Genomic DNA, 17,994 nt, shown 5'->3' with positions numbered 1-17,994 from the left:
CTCTTTACACGACATTTTGATAGGAAAATACCTCACTTTAAGTATCTTTTTGGAAGTTCGAACTCTGAAACGCGCTATCCGCCCATTACTAGTAGCGTCGCCACACTCGCGTCAACGACTCAAGAAAAGTTGTTACTTAATTGTTAGTATGGATTTTTGCTCTTGATTTGCTACTACTATTAGAGATTTATAATTGTACTATTATTTTAGTAATAAGATTATTATTATGAGATTAAAATAATAAATAAAAAGACGCTAACATGCTTACATTAGCATTCATACAAATGGAGAGAGCGAGATCAAGACAACAAATAAACCTATCAGAATCGCTACGCTAAATGTAGGAAATGTTTATTTTATTTTATTTTCATTAGGACAACCAACAGTAGATACAATATCACATCCAAAATAAAAAAAATACATTTCAAAACTATGAAGGCAAAAGTTCTACTACTTACAGGTAGTCTCACCATGCATTAACATATTATACAATGTAATTATTGAAAATATGAATTAAACATACGCATAATAATTAAAAATAAGAAATACAATACATTTTTTAAACTATTATATAATAAATAATAATTAATAAGATAAACCATATGATTAGAATTGGGCACAAATAAAATTCTTTATTTTTCGATTGAATTGAGGTCACCTATCGTGACATATGTCTAAAACTTTTTAATACTGATGGTGATGTATAATAATGATAATTTTGATATGATGGAATTCCTACCTAGTTGCGTTTTATATAATCGGGTATAAAAGAAATGGCTCATATTACGGGAATTAATGTGAGGGACGTTTAAATAGAATTTTGATAAAAGTTTCGGACAGTCAATATTATTATTAAATAAATTAAATAAAAATTTCATTGACAATATTTTTCATCTATTTTCCAGACTTTGTATATTGAACAGATTGCATCTTTCATTATAAGACTTTGAATTTATCCTAAATCTATATGATAGTTGACGAAGAAACTTTTTTTGTATATTCTTGACTCTATTAATGTGCAATTTTTGACACAGTGACCAAATTAAGCAATAATATTCTAATCTGCTACGCACGAAATAATTAGAGAGACTTAAGACAGTTTCACTCATTTTCAAGTCTTTGGAGCATCTTAGAACAAAGCCTAGTGATTTGTTTGCTATATCAAGAGCTTTATCTATATGCAGTTTGAAATTCAATTTATTATCCAATATGATGCCTAAGTCATCCTGTCAACTTCCTTTAATTCTATATTTTTTTATATAATATTTGGATGGTATAATTTTTTTTTTACGAGTAAATTTTATGTGATAACATTAGTCAATATTCATCATCATATTACATACACCATTCAATTAATTTGCATAGATTTTCCTGTAATAAAACAACATCAGAAAATTGTTTTATTACTCTAGTTAATTTTAGATGCTTAGCTTATAAACTCACGTGACAATCTTTAAATATTGGTACAATATCATTAATAAATATATTGAAAAATGGCCCTAAATTCGATCCTTGTGGGACTCCCGAGGAAGCAACGAATGGTTTAGAGTGGTGTCCATGGATTACCACTCTTGAGATTCTACCCATTAAGTAAGTTTTGCACCACTCCAGCAGTCGATCTGAAATACCATATGATTTCAAATTATTTAAAAGAATGCAGTGATTAACCTTGTCGAAGGCCTTTGAGAAATCTGTATATATGGCATCCATTTGAAGGCCACTATCAATACATTCAGAAATATTAGAAACATGAAGCGACAGATTGCTCAAAGTAGAGCGTTTATTTATAAATCCATGCTGATTATCATTTATATAATTTTTGACGTGATTATATATATGTGTATAAATTAGGGATTCGAAAACTTTAACCATACTACAAATTATTGAAATTGGGCGATAATTAGCAATTAACTCATGTTTACCACATTGATATATAGGAACAATGCGTGTTTCTTTCCAAACTTCAGGAAATTGTCCAGTTTCTAATGATCTGTTATAAATTATTGATAGTGGCAAACATATTGCCTTTGCACAATTAACTAGAAATATTGCAGGAATATTATCAGGTCCAGGTCTTTTGGCTATATCAAGTCTTTTTATTTTATTATAGACATCCTCTCACGTAATTTTAAAATCTCCAATTTCATTGTATGGACAAGTAATATTGAAATCAAGGTAATGAGACACGCTATCATCAATAGCGTATATCGAGGAAAAGAGATTCCTAAATAATTCACAAATGAATTTTACTTCAGTAGCCTTAATATCATTTAAATGCATTACAGATTTTTTTTAAGGTGGGTCTAAAAATATTTGGGATGTTTTCCCATTTTCGATATCATTGATCTAATTGTTATAGCAAAACAATATCAATTTTTCGATATTGTTAGAATAAAGTCCTGTAAAGTAAAGTGAAATGGCAGAAATTGTCATATAGAAAGTGATGCGCCCTCCGCCCGACTTTATCTACTTCTCTCTGTCTCTTCCTATTTTATATGGTTTATACAAATTATTTTAACTTATTTTTTAATGTTTTAATATCCACGGGACTTTTAATAACAATTTTGTAATTGCATAATTATTCTTAAACATTGTTAATTTCTTTATTTTGTCTGTTATTTAACACATAATATACATGGTTCTAATCGGGTGACACCTCTAGTTTTTTGTTAATTTTTATTTCATATTATTATCATTACTTTATTTTAATTGTATATAAAAAATATAGAGGTTTGTTATTATTTCAGTAAGAAATGATATTCCATACACTTAATACTATAAAAAAGAAGATCAATTACTCTTCAAAATCAAAACAAAATTGTCACAGATCATCGAATCTTTATAAAAATAATATAAGTTTTATTTATTTATTTAAATTTGTACTAAACATTATTCTTATCTAAAGTTTGAACATAGAACATTACATAAGTACCTATAAGTAGGTTGAATTTTAGGCTAATTACTGGTATTTATATAGTTTCAGATTTGGTCATCCAACATTGGTCGTTTAGTCAGTTCGATATCACTGGTAGTTAAAATTTGAAACTGACACTTTTATGTGCCTTTTGTTGGATAATAATCTTTGAAGTAAATATATACAAACTTTACAAACCTTGGACTTAATATTCCATTCGATTTAATTTTTAATTCTTGTTTCTTTAACAACTTCGCCAACATTCATAACGCCATTTTTTGATGATGAAAAATGAATCTAATAACATTATTCAAGATATCAACCATGTCAATTCAAAGTCAATGTTGCTTGAAAGCAAAGCTGAAGCTTATTGGCATTGTGAAAATAATAAATTTCATAAACACTTTTTCAATTAAATTTTCTTTAATTACAAATAACCAATATATGCATAAATTAACAAATAATTTTATATTATTAATTAATATAATACAAAGACCATTCATTCTTGGGAACTGTAGCAAAACGCCTGAAATACTATATTGAGATAGCGCGGTTGTAACTTGGTAGGGTCCTTACTATCGTAATTGCATACAACAGCTGTCTATAACATAATCTTTTCCTCTGTTTGTCAGCCAATTTCTTTTTTGTTTGATAGATTTGGTTTGGAGTTTGAGCAATATCAATAAAAAAAATTAGAAATAAGAGAACAAATATTCAAAACATGCTAATTTGTACAATATATTTATTCAAATTTTCAATAACGAATAGATGTTAGACCACTGGGCGCATACCAGTATTTTTAATTGGTCTGAGCCTTGCATAAAGAAAACTCAACTTTCATTTTCAACTATTTTATTGCAAAGTCTTGTTAATAAATATACTTTGGCAAAAGAAAATACCTAGCTGAAGTTATACAAAGGTGCTTACTTCCTTTATTTTATTGATTTTTCATTCGATGTTACCATTTGTTTTATATTTTACTACTGGAGGCGCTATTAATATTAAATTCTAAAAAGTCTTTGAGCAATGTTGTTCGTCTTTTTTCCGCTATATCCATTTGATTTTCTAAATCACCCCTGTCTGTTGTCTCAGCTCTCTCTACTTTCCATGATAAGTTTTCTATTTCTGCTTCTAATTGTGCCTTTAAGAAAAACCAAAGCAAAATATTGAATGTATAATTTTATATAGAATAAATGTTTTCTTTTAATTTAACAATATAATTGGATAGTATTAATGTGAGGTTAGCAGCAATAATTTTTAATGAAATACCTGTTGATATTCAAAGAGTTCTTTCCTCGGTCCAACATCCATATAATAAGCAAAAGGATATGTGTATTGGAGTGTATATCTGCAACGCTTCAATAGTCTAGCTGCATCCCAGAGGTACTGCCAATCAATCCATGTACCCTCACCAGCCATAACCTAGTATTTTTTAAATGGAATTGTATATATTATACATTGTTCAGGATGAAACTATTGAATTTTAGCTGAATATTCTTAAAAATATTAATTCCAACTTTGCTTAACTTAATTACACTAATAATACTCTCACTTTAAAATTAGTCAGATAATTTCAGTGTACCTTCTGATTAATACGACTCTTTAAACTTGCAAGGGTTTGTTCTTCCAATTTCAATGATCTTGCATGATTTTCCCATCTTTCATAATAATGCAAATATTTTTTCAGAGCTTCTCTTGCCTTTAAAAGTAATATATTTAAAGCATTTAAATATAATTTAAAAAAAAAAACATCTATAAAACATAATCAACTTTGGATAATGTATGGTAAAGAGGAAAATTGATATTATTGATCAGAATACCATCTTAATTATAAACACATTTTGTTGCTATTGTAATAAGCACATTACTTTGTTAAATGAATTCATTTTGTCTTTACTTTTGGGTATCACGTCAGTTATTAAGATCTGAATTGTTGTTATTGAAAATATGTATAAGTAATTAAAAATAAAGCAATATATAGGTGTTTAGTACAAGCATTATGTCTGTAAAAACAGGTTAGAAATGCATGTTGCCTTAATTAATAACCATAAAACTTATTATTTTTTACAATCTCCCCTAACATTTACTATTTTTGAATTGATTGTAATGACTTTGATGAAGAAACCAAAAGATATTCAATGTATTTATACAACACAGGTGTAATAGTTTCTAAAACATCTGTTGGATTAAACAATTGTCAAATTATTTTTGTTTACCTGTGCATGTTGACTATCATTAGCTAAATTTGGATCTTCTTTGTAACGGCTGCATTCATAATATTCAGAACCATGATTTTTCCAATCACCTAAGCATACCCAACAAAAGTCATGCCTGCAAGCACCACATTGCATATGATTGCAACCTCCATTCTTTTCAATGCAAATCTGGCATTTAGGGCAGTCCTGTAAAGAAATAAATATTCATATTCAATAAATTTTAATCTTTTGAAGTTATAATAAAATTTTAAATTAATTAATAAAAAACTTTTTAAAACATAACTTATATTTGGTAGAAACTTAAAATAAATTGCTATATTTAGTACAATAGCAAAATTTTTAACAGTTAGAATGAATTAAATTTGCTTAATTGGGTAAATAAAAGGGTAGAATTAAAACTCAGTTGCAAGATTACTCACACATATAAAAATATAAAGTTTAAAGCTAGCAAAATAAATGGAAGTGCCTCTAATGTATAATACATTTATCAAGCTTCCCAATAAAAGGCCTTGAAAATGTAGGGAATGTTACCTTTGTATGAGCACTAATGTAGTTGGCTGTTTCTGAATCATCAGCACATTTAGTAAGCCAACGACGAATTGTCGAACAGTCAGTTGGTGCATGGTGCGGTGCACCACAAGAAAAACAAGTTAATAATTCACAGCCTTGACACTCAACACGACGTGCACCTTCTCTAACCCATGCTTGATAAATCCACTGGAATTATATATAGGCAGAATAATATTTTCCTTTTAAAGTAATATATTTTTTGAAATGAGAATTATTTACAATAGAGAGTTTAATACACAGGGTTATTGGTAATTCGACGTATTCCCGTTAGAAGAAATAAGTCAAAATTGCAAATTCAAAAATTTATTAAAAAAATGTTTCGATTAAAATGTACTTTTTTCTTCTGATTTATAAAAACGATTAAACACTGGATATTTTTCAATATTTAAACAATAATTATCGGTCCAAATTTAAAAATGCGAGACGGAAAACGATATTTCAATACTTTTTTTTATTTTTTTCCCTCAAATATGCTTAAAAAACAAAAAAAAATATTATGAAACTTGTTCTGCAGATTATTTTAAAAACATAATCGTTTTATTAGCTTTCCGAAAATGTATAAAAACTAGGAATTTATTTCAAAGCAACCGAAATAAAATGATCAGTAAGGACGCTGGTGGAAATTCGTATTCGAACATGACCGAATTCGTACTAAAGGTCGCTCTTTAAAATTCCCACAAAATTGATTTAAAATAAAATTTAGATACATAAACAGTTCAGTAGCTAAGTTACAATTAAGATATTTTGTAATTTAGCCTAGTTCTTGCTCGAAGTGACTTCCCCTATTGCGAACGCAAAGTCGCATTCTTTTTCTAAGTTGTGACTTAACTACCGAACTAGTCAAATTATTTCGCATTGTATTTGAAGCGTTCATAATTCTTATTTTGATTTCTTCCGCGGATAACACAGGCGAGACGTCGTTAACTAGGGATTTAATGTGACCCCAAATATAGAAATCAACCGGCGTTAAGTCCGGACTCCTCGCGGGCCACGGGATGGGTCCACTTCGGCCTATCCAACGATTAGGAAAATGGCTATCAAGCTATCGCCTAGCATTGATACCAAAATGTGCAGGACATCTGTCTTGCTGGTATATCATATTTTGCCTAGTAGCCAAAGGTACGTCTTCGAGGAGGCCAAACATTTTTTTTGCCAAAAAATCTTCGTAAGCTGCAGTATTTTTTTCACTCCAATAATGTTTATTGTGGTAGTTAGTAATACCATCTTGATCAAATTTGAATTTGTCGGTCCAGAGGATTTTTTAAAAAAAGATGCATCATCTAAATCCTTATTAAGCATGAATCTACAGAAAGCAACTCTTCTTTCAGCATCCTCTTCGTAATTAACGTGCACAGGATTAAAATGATAATACAAAATATCTTAATTGTAACTTAGCTACTGAAATGTGTACGTATCTAAATTTTATTTTAAATTTGTATTAAGTAAGTAAGTTAAGTAAATAAGTAAGTTTTTTTACATTGTTTATTATTTTAAATCAATTTTGTGGGAATTTTAAAGAGCGACCTTTAGTACGAATTCGGTCATGTTCGAATACGAATTTCCACCAGCGTCCTTTCTGATCATTTAATTTCGGTTGCTTTGAAATAAATTCCTAGTTTTTATATATTTTCGGAAAGCTAATTAAACGATTATGTTTTTAAAATAATCTGCAGAACAAGTTTCATAATGATTTTTTTGTTTTTCAGGCACATTTGAGGGAAAAAAATAAAAAAAATATTGACATCGTTTTCCATCTCGAATATTTAAATTTGGATCGATAATTATTGTTTAAACATTGAAAAATATCCAGTGTTTAATCGTTTTTATAAATCAGAAGAAAAAAGCAGATTTTAATCGAAACTTTTTTTTTAATAAATTTTTGAAGTTGCAATTCTGACTTATTTTGAAAAAATCTAGAAAACGTGATAACTCAAAAATGGTTCACTTTTGTATCATGCATATGAGAGTTAAAATTATCGCAAATATTTACCCCTATCACCTCCTAACGGGAATACGTCGAATTACCAATAACCCTGTATATATACACATCGGGTTGAAACAAAACTTTTGTACAAATCATGATCACATGATGCACAAATGCTTCTCTGTTGAAATATGTTAATTTATTGGGCTAAAAAAAAATATTAAGCCTTCCTGTCACTATTGGCGACAATAAAATACCATGTAAATGGGAAATGCTTTTTCACTGATACTCCAAATTAAAAGTTGTGCAAATGTATTTCATTAAGTAGTTTTAACATTCAGATTAATTCAAAAATATTTAATATTTTTTCAGTGTTTTTAAGAAGTTTAGTATTCAACTACATATAATTAGACTGCACTAAATATTTGGGCTAGTTTCATAATATTTCATTTCATACTTGGCAATTAGGTCCTGGACAAAACCTGAGTTCGGGATGAGATTTCACATGATCCTTAAACATAAACTGTTGATAACGTTCTCTTAAAGCTGGTTTTGTCACATGAGATAACACAAAATCTTCAGGTGCTCTTACTTCACATTCTTGAGCCATACACTGTATAGTGTTCGATACACCTACAATCAATAAGATTGTCTCTTTTATTAAATTAATATATATACTGAGATACTATAGTTGTATGTGAAAAGTTAATAATTAATAAATATTGATTAAATTATTGAATATGACCACTTATTACAGTTTTCAGATTATTACCTTGCATAATTTGTACTTCAAAGTGCATTGCCCAGCAATCATTACAAAAGTAGTGTCCACAAGCTAGTGCACTATATTTTTGTAATGGTGGGGTACTTGCACACACTGCACAAATAGAGCGACTTGAATTTCCCTGTACTGATGACATACGAGGTTTTACGCGACTGTATACCAAAACTTCATTAGCGTTTTCCTTATATTTTTTTATAATTTCTTGAGCATTCCATTCATATGCGTGTAGCATTACCTAAAAAGAATATCACGTAACTTTATATTAGACAATATCAAAATCAAAAATAATAGACTAAATACAAAATATAAGTTATTTTACCTTAGCGAGCGAGGGCGTTATTTGAAGGCTATTGCTAAGTAACTCAATCGATTCATTTAACAACTTCTCTACTTCTTCCACTCGTAGACATGAGAATAAAAAAAACTCGGGATCAGATTTACTACGATCAACAGCTTCCATATCGCAATCATCTTGTCCGCCGTAGTAGTCATAGTCATCTCCATCATTATCCGAATATTCCATATCAGATTCAGCAGACATTTTGACGCTGATTTAGCAGTTTTTGTGTCTTTATGGAGGAATTATTTACAGTGATTCACAAATGAGAAGTTTATTGTTACAACCACAAATATAAAAATATTTTGATTGGAATGAACAAAATATGAAATAAATCTAATGTTTCGAAAATATCAAATTATTTATTTCGGAAAAACATAAAATACAGATAAAAAAAAACGATTTAACTGTCAGACCTTGTTGGAATAGCAGATAATAATTATTATAGAAATAGCTTATAAATATACCTATTTTTTATTTCGAATAGCATATTATGTAAAATTAAAAAATAAATTTATATTTTATTAAATTTAATAACAATTTAACTTTATAAAAATAAAAGTGCCACCTTCATTTGTAACACTTTAAATATTTAATAAAAAAACGTTTTGGTAAGCTATGCTATCTAAAATATTTTTAAAGATAATAAATAGAAGATAAAGCGATCTTAATCACGCTGTTCACTCAATTTTAGATCTAAAAGTACATTGAGTTTTACTGTCAGTTGTCAAGATGTCAAACTGTGTCAAACTTAAAGGTCACCTTGATAAAGTTCACCTTCTCCGGCATTCAAACATAAAGAGTAACAATTGTTTGAAAATTTAAATATTACTTATAAAGTGAGTTAGATTTTGTATGTTAACTTAAATTTAAACTGGAATTCCGTAACGAATTTATGAGTGAAGTATTACATAATTTTTCTATTAAATACATTTTGTTTTTATAAACTTTAGGTGTTTTGGTGATCTAAATTTCAAGAAAAATGGATGGATCATCCACTCAAAGATTTATTGAGCGAGGCTCTCATAAAGGGAAGGGTCTCGCAGTTTTTACAAGCGGTGGCGATTCACAGGGAATGAACGCCGCTGTGCGTTCTGTAGTGCGAATGGGCATCTATTTAGGATGTAAAGTATATTTTATTCGTGAGGGCTATCAAGGTATGGTTGATGGTGGAGACAACATTGAAGAAGCTAATTGGTCATCAGTTAGCTCAATTATTCATAAAGGTGGTACCATCATTGGATCAGCTAGATGTATGGATTTTATGTTAGTAATCATCCAATACTTTGTTTTTTTTTATAAATATATTTAGTTACAACAGCAACTAAAACTAATAACAACCAAACTTTATTGCAGAAAACGAGAGGGACGTCTTAGTGCTGCTTACAACTTAGTAACAAGAGGTATTACTAATTTGGTAGTAATTGGAGGTGATGGTTCACTTACTGGAGCCAATCTATTCCGACAAGAGTGGTCCAGCTTGCTTGATGAATTGCTACAAAACAATAGAATCACTAAAGATCAAAGAGAAAAATATAAGTTCTTACATATTGCGGGAATGGTAATCTTTTTAACTAAATAAGATACTTTAATGATTTTATAACATTCTGCTCCACAGGTTTCATAAATTGATATTACAGTAACTTAATGTATAAAAAACTTTATCACACTTTTATTGACAAATTTACAAACAAGAAATTTAATAAAAATAAACTTTCTTGTAATTGGTGTGTTCATATATAGTTTAAATATGATACTTTATATTGTTGTGTTTTATTAGGTTGGATCAATCGATAATGATTTCTGTGGAACAGATATGACAATCGGTACAGATTCAGCATTGCATCGTATTATTGAAGCTATTGATGCAATTGTTAGTACCGCATATTCTCATCAAAGGACTTTTATCATGGAAGTTATGGGCAGACATTGTGGGTAAGAAGAAGAAAAAAAAAACATTTTTTAATTAAATATTAATGATACTATCATTTTATAATGAACATAATTAATAAGAAAAAAAAGCCAATTCATGTTATAATTATGTCAAAATATATATTGATAATTAATAGTTTGTTGGTATAGATATCTTGCTGTGGTCACAGCCTTGTCATCTGAAGCAGATTATGTGTTTATCCCAGAGGCCCCACCATCAGTGGATTGGAAAGATAAGCTTTGTGATAAGTTAGAACAGGCAAGCGCTATTGATCTCATACATTTTGCCTTTACCTGCCCGGTTTGAATTACCTTTCCTCTTTTCACATTTAGTGTTACTTCTTTAGTGCTTAATTTAAACACCTCATTAGTTTTCTTGCAGTATTCACGGCACTCAGTACGGATGCTACCTATAATTTTATTTGTGAAGAGCCAGCACCTCCCAATTGGGATAAAAAATTATGTGAAAAAATAAAAGAGGCAAGAATTTAATTCTATTACCATATGGGAGCAGGATAACTTTATACTTTTCACTTCATTTTTAATTGGCAAAATAATTTGACAATTAATACTTTACCTTCATTTACCTGAAAATTGAATTGGCATTTTAAAATCTATCTAACTTTGGATATGTAAAGAGCTCATCTTTTTTCTGTAAAAATTTAAATACGAAATTTGGTGTCATTTCCATGGTCCATTACGTTTGGGTGCTGCTTGTTGCAGCTATCTGGCATTAGTGGCCGCTCTGGCGAGCGAAGCTGATCAAGTTTTCATTCCCGAAGACCCTGTTCCCAATAATTGGGTTGAAAAACTTTGCAAACGCTTGCAACAGGTATGCTGACTGGATTGAGTAGCAATGATAACAATAAGACAATCTCTATTAAAGCAGCATTCTAAAAATAAGTTTCACATCACAAAATACAATGATTCATAATTCCTTAATTGAGCAATTAATATTACGACTCGCTTTAAACATGCTTTTACAGAAGTGGATTGGTTCTATGTTGAATGTATGCCAATTGTTTTCATATTGTAGTTAGTTGCATCTTCTTCATCTTTTCCCCTTTTATACTTCCTCATTAGTTTAAGCACATTATTGTTTCTTCTTAATTAAATAATTAAGATAATATGGTTTGTATTCATTAATATTTCTTTCGAATAGAATTGCATTATTTTTTAATACAATGAGCCTATGTAGTAATTCTGTGGTAATTTATTAAGAGTGTTTATCCCAATTGCTGCTTGTAATTTTTTGTGATTCTTCAGCTTGTTTGCGTGTGATTGCGTATTTGTGTATGATCACAACTAATAAAGTCAAATCAATCGATAAAAAACATCGTGATGATGTTACATTACCTATTCCGTCTATATTTTTTTTATTGTATAGAAAATAAAATAACATCACACTGAATCTGAATTAAATAATAAATTACTGAAATATTTATAATATATCGGATATACACACTATATTAAAATCGATTGTCGCATATAGTAAATTTTACGGTGCTCTTGACTAATTTTATTTTCACATTTTGCCGTCTAAATTAAATAAAATATATACCTTTGCTTAGGAATTTTTCAATAAATTATATTAATAAAAGACTTTCAGTCTCTTATATATTGTATAGTATTTTTTGTTTATCTCACTCATAAATATTTGTTTTAGAAAATCTGTGAAACCGGCCAAACCGGCATAAACGCTCTTAAAAAGTGGAATTTACTAATTGCATGAGGTGTTTATAACTATGTACTTAATTTTAGAGCTAGAACATAGTACATACATAATACGTGAGAATACATTATGAAATATGAACGATTTTTTTGTATAATGTTAAAAAAGAATATTTTTTTATGTAAAAGGAACGTAAATCTGGTCAACGTTTGAACATTATCATCGTCGCGGAGGGAGCGATTGACCGCGAAGGTAAGCCGATCACTGCGGAGCTAGTGAAGAAGGTGGTGGTGGAAAACCTTCAGCAGGACACCCGCATCACGGTCCTCGGTCACGTGCAGCGTGGAGGATCACCTTCTGCTTTTGATAGAATTTTGGTAAGACATATATATTTTCTGTAAAATTCAAAAGTAACAGCCTATAAATGCAAGTCTAGGTACAGACCTCCTCTCCTATTGATAGGAAGATTATTTTCTGTGTCTTGTTTGATTAAAAATTAAAAATACTTCAACAAAATAAAGATTACAATAATAATTCAGAGAAATATTACTAAATAAGTAATATTTCTCATTTTGTTGTTATGTTATTTAGTTTATTGAGATTTGACATCTACAAGTCCTTAATATTTACTATTTGACTAATGTAGATTTTGAAAACAAATTTTTAAGCTTAAGCTAAGCTTATGTGTTTTTGTAATACTACTTATACCTGTGGTATAATTTCACAGGGATGTCGAATGGGGGCCGAAGCTGTAATGGCTCTAATGGAGGCCACACCTGAAACAGAGCCGTGTGTGGTAACCTTAGATGGAAATCAAGCAGTACGACTACCGCTTATGGAATGTGTGCGTCGTACTAAGGCGGTCGCTCAGGTAAGAAAATGACGTAAAGAATCAATACTAAGCACTAACGTTAAACTAAACAGAATGTATATTTAATACAATAACCATAAAATCGATGAAATGTTTTAGGCTATGGCAGACAAAAATTGGGACCTCGCAGTGCAACTGCGCGGGCGTAGTTTTGCGAGGAACTTGGAAACATACAAGATGTTGACTCGCCTTAAGCCTCCTAAGGAAGCTTTCGATGCATCTGGAAAACCTGCAGTTAGTATATAATTGAATAATAGAGGTATTTAATTTAATCATGATTCATCATCAATCATGATTAAACATTAAACAACAGCCTGTCCTCCTAAGAGATTGGAATAGCATCCTTTTAAGGAAAAGTTTTGGAACATATTCTACCCAGAAGTGTTCTGTGGCATGTGGCAGAATTTCACCCGTTATAAGCCTCTTTGCAATAGTCTACTGCTAAGCGTAAAGTATATCGAAAATACATGTGATCAGTTTTCTTGGAATAAAATCTGCTACCTTATGTTGAGATCCATACCATGTTTCTATTTAGCTCTCTCGGTTCTTAGGTAAACCAGTACGAACCGAAAGGTAAAAAATACGTACAAATACATAAGGATATATCGTGAAAATCTTAAAACTACAGATCAGTAATTGCGGCCACACATGGAATCCATTATTACAATGACGTAGCCGCCCTTGCTGTTAAATATTTTCAGTAATTTAATTTTGAATGTAGATTCCCCCGAGTGTAGGTAAGTTCGGCAAGAGAGTCAGGCGTGACGCTGTCCGCAGGAGGGGCTGACGCTGGCCGTGATGCACGTGGGCGCGCCCGCGTGCGGCATGAACGCGGCCGTGCGCTCGTTCGTGCGCAACTGCATCTACCGCGGGGACACCGTGCTCGGCATCCACGACGGCATGGAGGGGTTCATCAGCGGGAACATCGTCAAGATGGAATGGTCTCGTATTTTTTTTCTAATTATTTTCCGACTAGGCAAAGGTCACTTCGGTTGAGTTCTCAGAGAGATGAAAAACACATCGATTTAGAACGGTGACCGGAATGTAGGAGGCGCCAGACAGAACGAGCCGGGATCATAGCGACGACGCATAGCTTAATTTAATACAGTTTGTTAAATGACGATTCAAAAGCCTATTTGAATAAAGTATATTTTGATTTTGATATCATTTTAGTGTCTGTTTCAGTCTCGCCTTTACTGATATAGCGTTGGCTATTGTGATCCAATCGTCATTGTTATCGGGACGTGAATAGTCTTCGTGTTCCCCCAAGCTTTAGTGATGATTAGTTCCTTTCGTTTATCGGGTTATACAGAAACTTTAATGGTAACAATTACATCAATGGTTCACGTTTAAACCTTGCTTGGATGTATTTTAGAAGACAGTTTTGGTAAATATTACCAGCACTGTATTTGGAGTTTTTAGGATGTTATAGTATGATGCATAGAGTAAAACACAATCGTTAAAAATGTTTATACTCATAGGACTTATATGTATTTTACACTGTCTTAAATAATGGAATTAACAACGATAAGTCATTAATTTAATTAATGATCATCGTTTTTATGTTAATTGTAAATGTTAAAATTATATCCAACAAGCTGCCCGTCCATTCACTGGTAGCATAAACTACGGTGAACGACAGTTAAGTAAAAAATAAATCATACAACTTGAGTTTTCTTATGAATCACTCCGCCAATTAGTAAAAAACGTATGAAAATCTGTTCGGTAATTTTTGAGTTTGTTTTATAATATATAGTGATTCATACAAACTATATGTATTTTGACCTTGAATAATATTAAAGGTCGGACGTAACCGGTTGGGTGGCTCAAGGCGGTGCGTTCCTTGGAACCAAGCGAACTCTCCCCGGGGATAAGAAAGGCGAAATCGCCGCACGAATCAAACAATTCAATATCCAGGGACTACTTATCATTGGAGGATTTGAGGTGCCTGTACTTTAGATTTTTAAATATGTCCATTGATATCTATATTATCTAATTCATCTATTTGGATAATTTATTTTTAGGCCTACCAAGCAGGACTTGAACTGTACGAGTCACGCGCTCAGTTCCCAGAATTCTGTATTCCTCTAGTAGTCGTTCCAGCCACGATCAGTAACAACGTGCCCGGAACAGACTTCTCCCTGGGCACTGACACTGCGCTTAATGAGATCACCGAGATCTGCGACCGCATCCGACAGTCTGCTCAGGTAAGTAAATAAATACTTCTAGATTTATTTTCATAGTACTCACAATATACTCAAAAACTTCTCTAATAAAAACATGTATTTCTTTTTGCAGGGTACTAAGCGTCGTGTGTTTGTTGTTGAGACTATGGGTGGATATTGCGGCTACTTAGCAACTTTGGCAGGTAAAAAAATTGTAATTAGTTATACTATAGCAATATTAATTAATTTTAATATAGATATGAGATGACCTAGTAAAAATGAAGTTGGACGAAAATCTGCTACATTTAATAATCTGCAAATCTTGGAATTTTGCCATATGCAGACTATAACTTTATTTTAAATAACAAAGACCCGTGTGCAAAGGGAAATACTAAAATAGATAAAATTTACAGGGTTAGCCGGAGGTGCCGATGCTGCCTATATTTACGAAGAGAAATTCTCCATTAAGGACTTACAACAGGACGTATATCATATGGCTTCAAAAATGACAGGAGGTATCCAGCGAGGGCTTATCCTTCGTAATGAGAAAGCCAATGAAAACTACAACACTGATTTCATTTATCGTTTATATTCTGAAGAAGGCAAGGGTCTCTTTACAGCTAGAATGAATGTTCTTGGTAAGTTATTACATGACTTTCATTACAAAAGGATCACTAATTATTATGACAAATTTTGTTACTTCAAGACTTAATGACAGATTTAATACCTCGGCTGCCCTAGGCCTATGCCGTCCCCCTACTTAATTGAAAGTTATCTTGAATTTAATAATTAAATTAATTTTCCACGTGATTTTCTTATAGCTCAGCTACATTGTGCATTACAAACAGTTCCTGACTAATATATCTTTATTTATAATTCAACACTATTCCATTAAACTACATACTTATATCCACTTTAATTTTACTCTCAAAGTTCCGATAGCAGTCTCGTCGACGTTCAAAACACTTTTTTTTTTAAAACCATAATGAACATTATAAATTATTCAGGCCCTCGATGATATTGCGTTAATTCGATGTCCAAGGTTGTTCCTCTCGTGGTTGGTATAGACTATACATATACATACATAGGAGTAATTTTTGCGATGCCTCTTTTTCGAGTTTTTAAATGTTGACACGTGGGATAACACGATTACTAAAATAAAAATCTCAAGAAGTTTTGTCGGGCCCTAATTCTGTTGCTCTAGGTCCGGACCTTAGCCTATAGGATAATATTGCTGATTAGTATGGATTATAATATATTTTATAATAGTACTTTCAACTTGTAAACTTTGAAATATAAAGCCGTTCTTTGTCGAAAAATACTAATAAAATTAAATAATTTTACAGGTCATATGCAACAAGGTGGCTCCCCGACCCCGTTCGATAGAAACATGGGAACTAAAACAGCCGCTAAATGCTTGCACTGGCTTGTCGAGAGTATTCGAAAAGGCTCAGCAAATGGTCCAGATTCCGCCTGTCTACTTGGTGTCGTCAAGAGACAATACAAATTCACACCACTTGAAGATCTCAAAGCTCAAACGAACTTTGCGTGAGTACAGAAAAATAGTAACGGTTTTACACTTAAACATACTCTTTGTTATATGGTAGAGCCCATTCCAATTGAAGACGAAATAAAGATAACCAAACCTTAAATTTACGTATTCCGTGCGAGACAAATGATATTTCATCAATTCTGTTGTAGTTGGAATAAGATATAGGTAGGACTTTATAGGCACAAGAGACTTACTTATGTTTAATATCAGGTGTAAAGGAAACCATAAGAATATGAATTATCAAGTATGTAAGTCATCACATACATAGTCGAAAGTTATATAAACAAAAAGTATACTTCATTATATATGTTAAATTGCCTTAAGCACAGGCCAAATTATAATATGGTGATGGTAAGTATAATATTGTAAAATCATAATTATATAATCGTATAAATTTATCATAATATTTCAGGCAAAGAATACCCAAGCAGCAATGGTGGATGAAACTTCGTCCTCTCCTGCGTATTCTAGCCAAGCACGACTCCACATATGAAGAAGAGGGCATGTACATGACAGTGGAACAAGGAGAGATTGACTCAGAACATGTCATTTAATTCTAGTCCTTTACTTGTTGCATTCATACAACTATATTTTAATGTTGCCATGCTTAAATATAAAAGCTATTAAAATATTATTGACAACCATTTTAAGATAAATACATTATATTAGTATTCAAAGAGTAGTTAGTTTACTAAATTATTTTTATTGAGTAGTGAATAAAATGTATTCATTATTAGTATATAGATAAACTCTCGTAAGTTATATTATTGTAATGGGGCTGTGCAAGCTGATTTTATATCTATAAATATTTTGAGATTATACTGATGTTTTAGAGATTTACCAGACATATATTACTTATACTTATTATTTTAATTGGAACCTTTTCAACACCAATGTAGTGATATCAGACTAGCAGTATTTTATTTTGGTAATAATAAATACAAGTAATAATCAATTAAATCATTGAATAGCTTTTCTTATCTATATTTTACTTATAGAGGATTCAATAAATAAAAAATTGTTATAATAACTGTGCTTTTTAATATTTATAGTTATT

The 17,994-nt window shown here is 31.0% G+C and overlaps 2 protein-coding genes across 4 annotated transcripts; one reads left to right on the top strand and one right to left on the bottom strand.

The window, feature by feature from the left end:
- Positions 1 to 3,749: 3,749 nt before the first annotated feature.
- Positions 3,750 to 9,150, bottom strand: LOC113398976 (potential E3 ubiquitin-protein ligase ariadne-2). The gene is made up of 8 exons (XM_026637949.2): positions 8,728 to 9,150; positions 8,397 to 8,643; positions 8,082 to 8,257; positions 5,662 to 5,847; positions 5,131 to 5,316; positions 4,497 to 4,613; positions 4,184 to 4,336; positions 3,750 to 4,055 (listed from the first exon to the last, which is right to left on the bottom strand). The coding sequence occupies exons 1-8, from the start codon at positions 8,947 to 8,949 to the stop codon at positions 3,885 to 3,887; spliced, it is 1,458 nt and encodes a 485-aa protein (XP_026493734.1). The 5' UTR covers positions 8,950 to 9,150; the 3' UTR covers positions 3,750 to 3,884.
- Positions 9,151 to 9,449: 299 nt separating this feature from the next.
- On the top strand, positions 9,450 to 17,773 carry LOC113398975 (ATP-dependent 6-phosphofructokinase). 3 transcript variants are annotated; one of them, XM_026637945.2, is made up of 15 exons: positions 9,450 to 9,584; positions 9,699 to 10,011; positions 10,102 to 10,306; positions 10,526 to 10,680; positions 11,401 to 11,509; positions 12,538 to 12,726; positions 13,077 to 13,220; positions 13,320 to 13,454; positions 13,998 to 14,161; positions 15,023 to 15,164; positions 15,245 to 15,427; positions 15,519 to 15,588; positions 15,799 to 16,023; positions 16,732 to 16,933; positions 17,350 to 17,773. In XM_026637945.2, exons 2-15 carry the CDS (start codon positions 9,728 to 9,730, stop codon positions 17,489 to 17,491), a joined length of 2,349 nt encoding a protein of 782 aa, XP_026493730.1. In that variant the 5' UTR covers positions 9,450 to 9,584; positions 9,699 to 9,727; the 3' UTR covers positions 17,492 to 17,773. The 3 variants fall into 3 exon arrangements, with proteins under 3 accessions (XP_026493730.1, XP_026493733.1, XP_026493731.1); XM_026637948.2 differs by lacking the exon at positions 11,401 to 11,509 and adding an exon at positions 11,049 to 11,157; XM_026637946.2 differs by lacking the exon at positions 11,401 to 11,509 and adding an exon at positions 10,828 to 10,936.
- The last annotated feature ends 221 nt before the right edge of the window (positions 17,774 to 17,994 follow it).

This window comes from Vanessa tameamea, chromosome 2 (assembly GCF_037043105.1).
Source record: "Vanessa tameamea isolate UH-Manoa-2023 chromosome 2, ilVanTame1 primary haplotype, whole genome shotgun sequence".
NCBI lineage: Eukaryota > Metazoa > Arthropoda > Insecta > Lepidoptera > Nymphalidae > Vanessa > Vanessa tameamea.
This window is presented reverse-complemented; position numbering and strand designations above follow the sequence as displayed.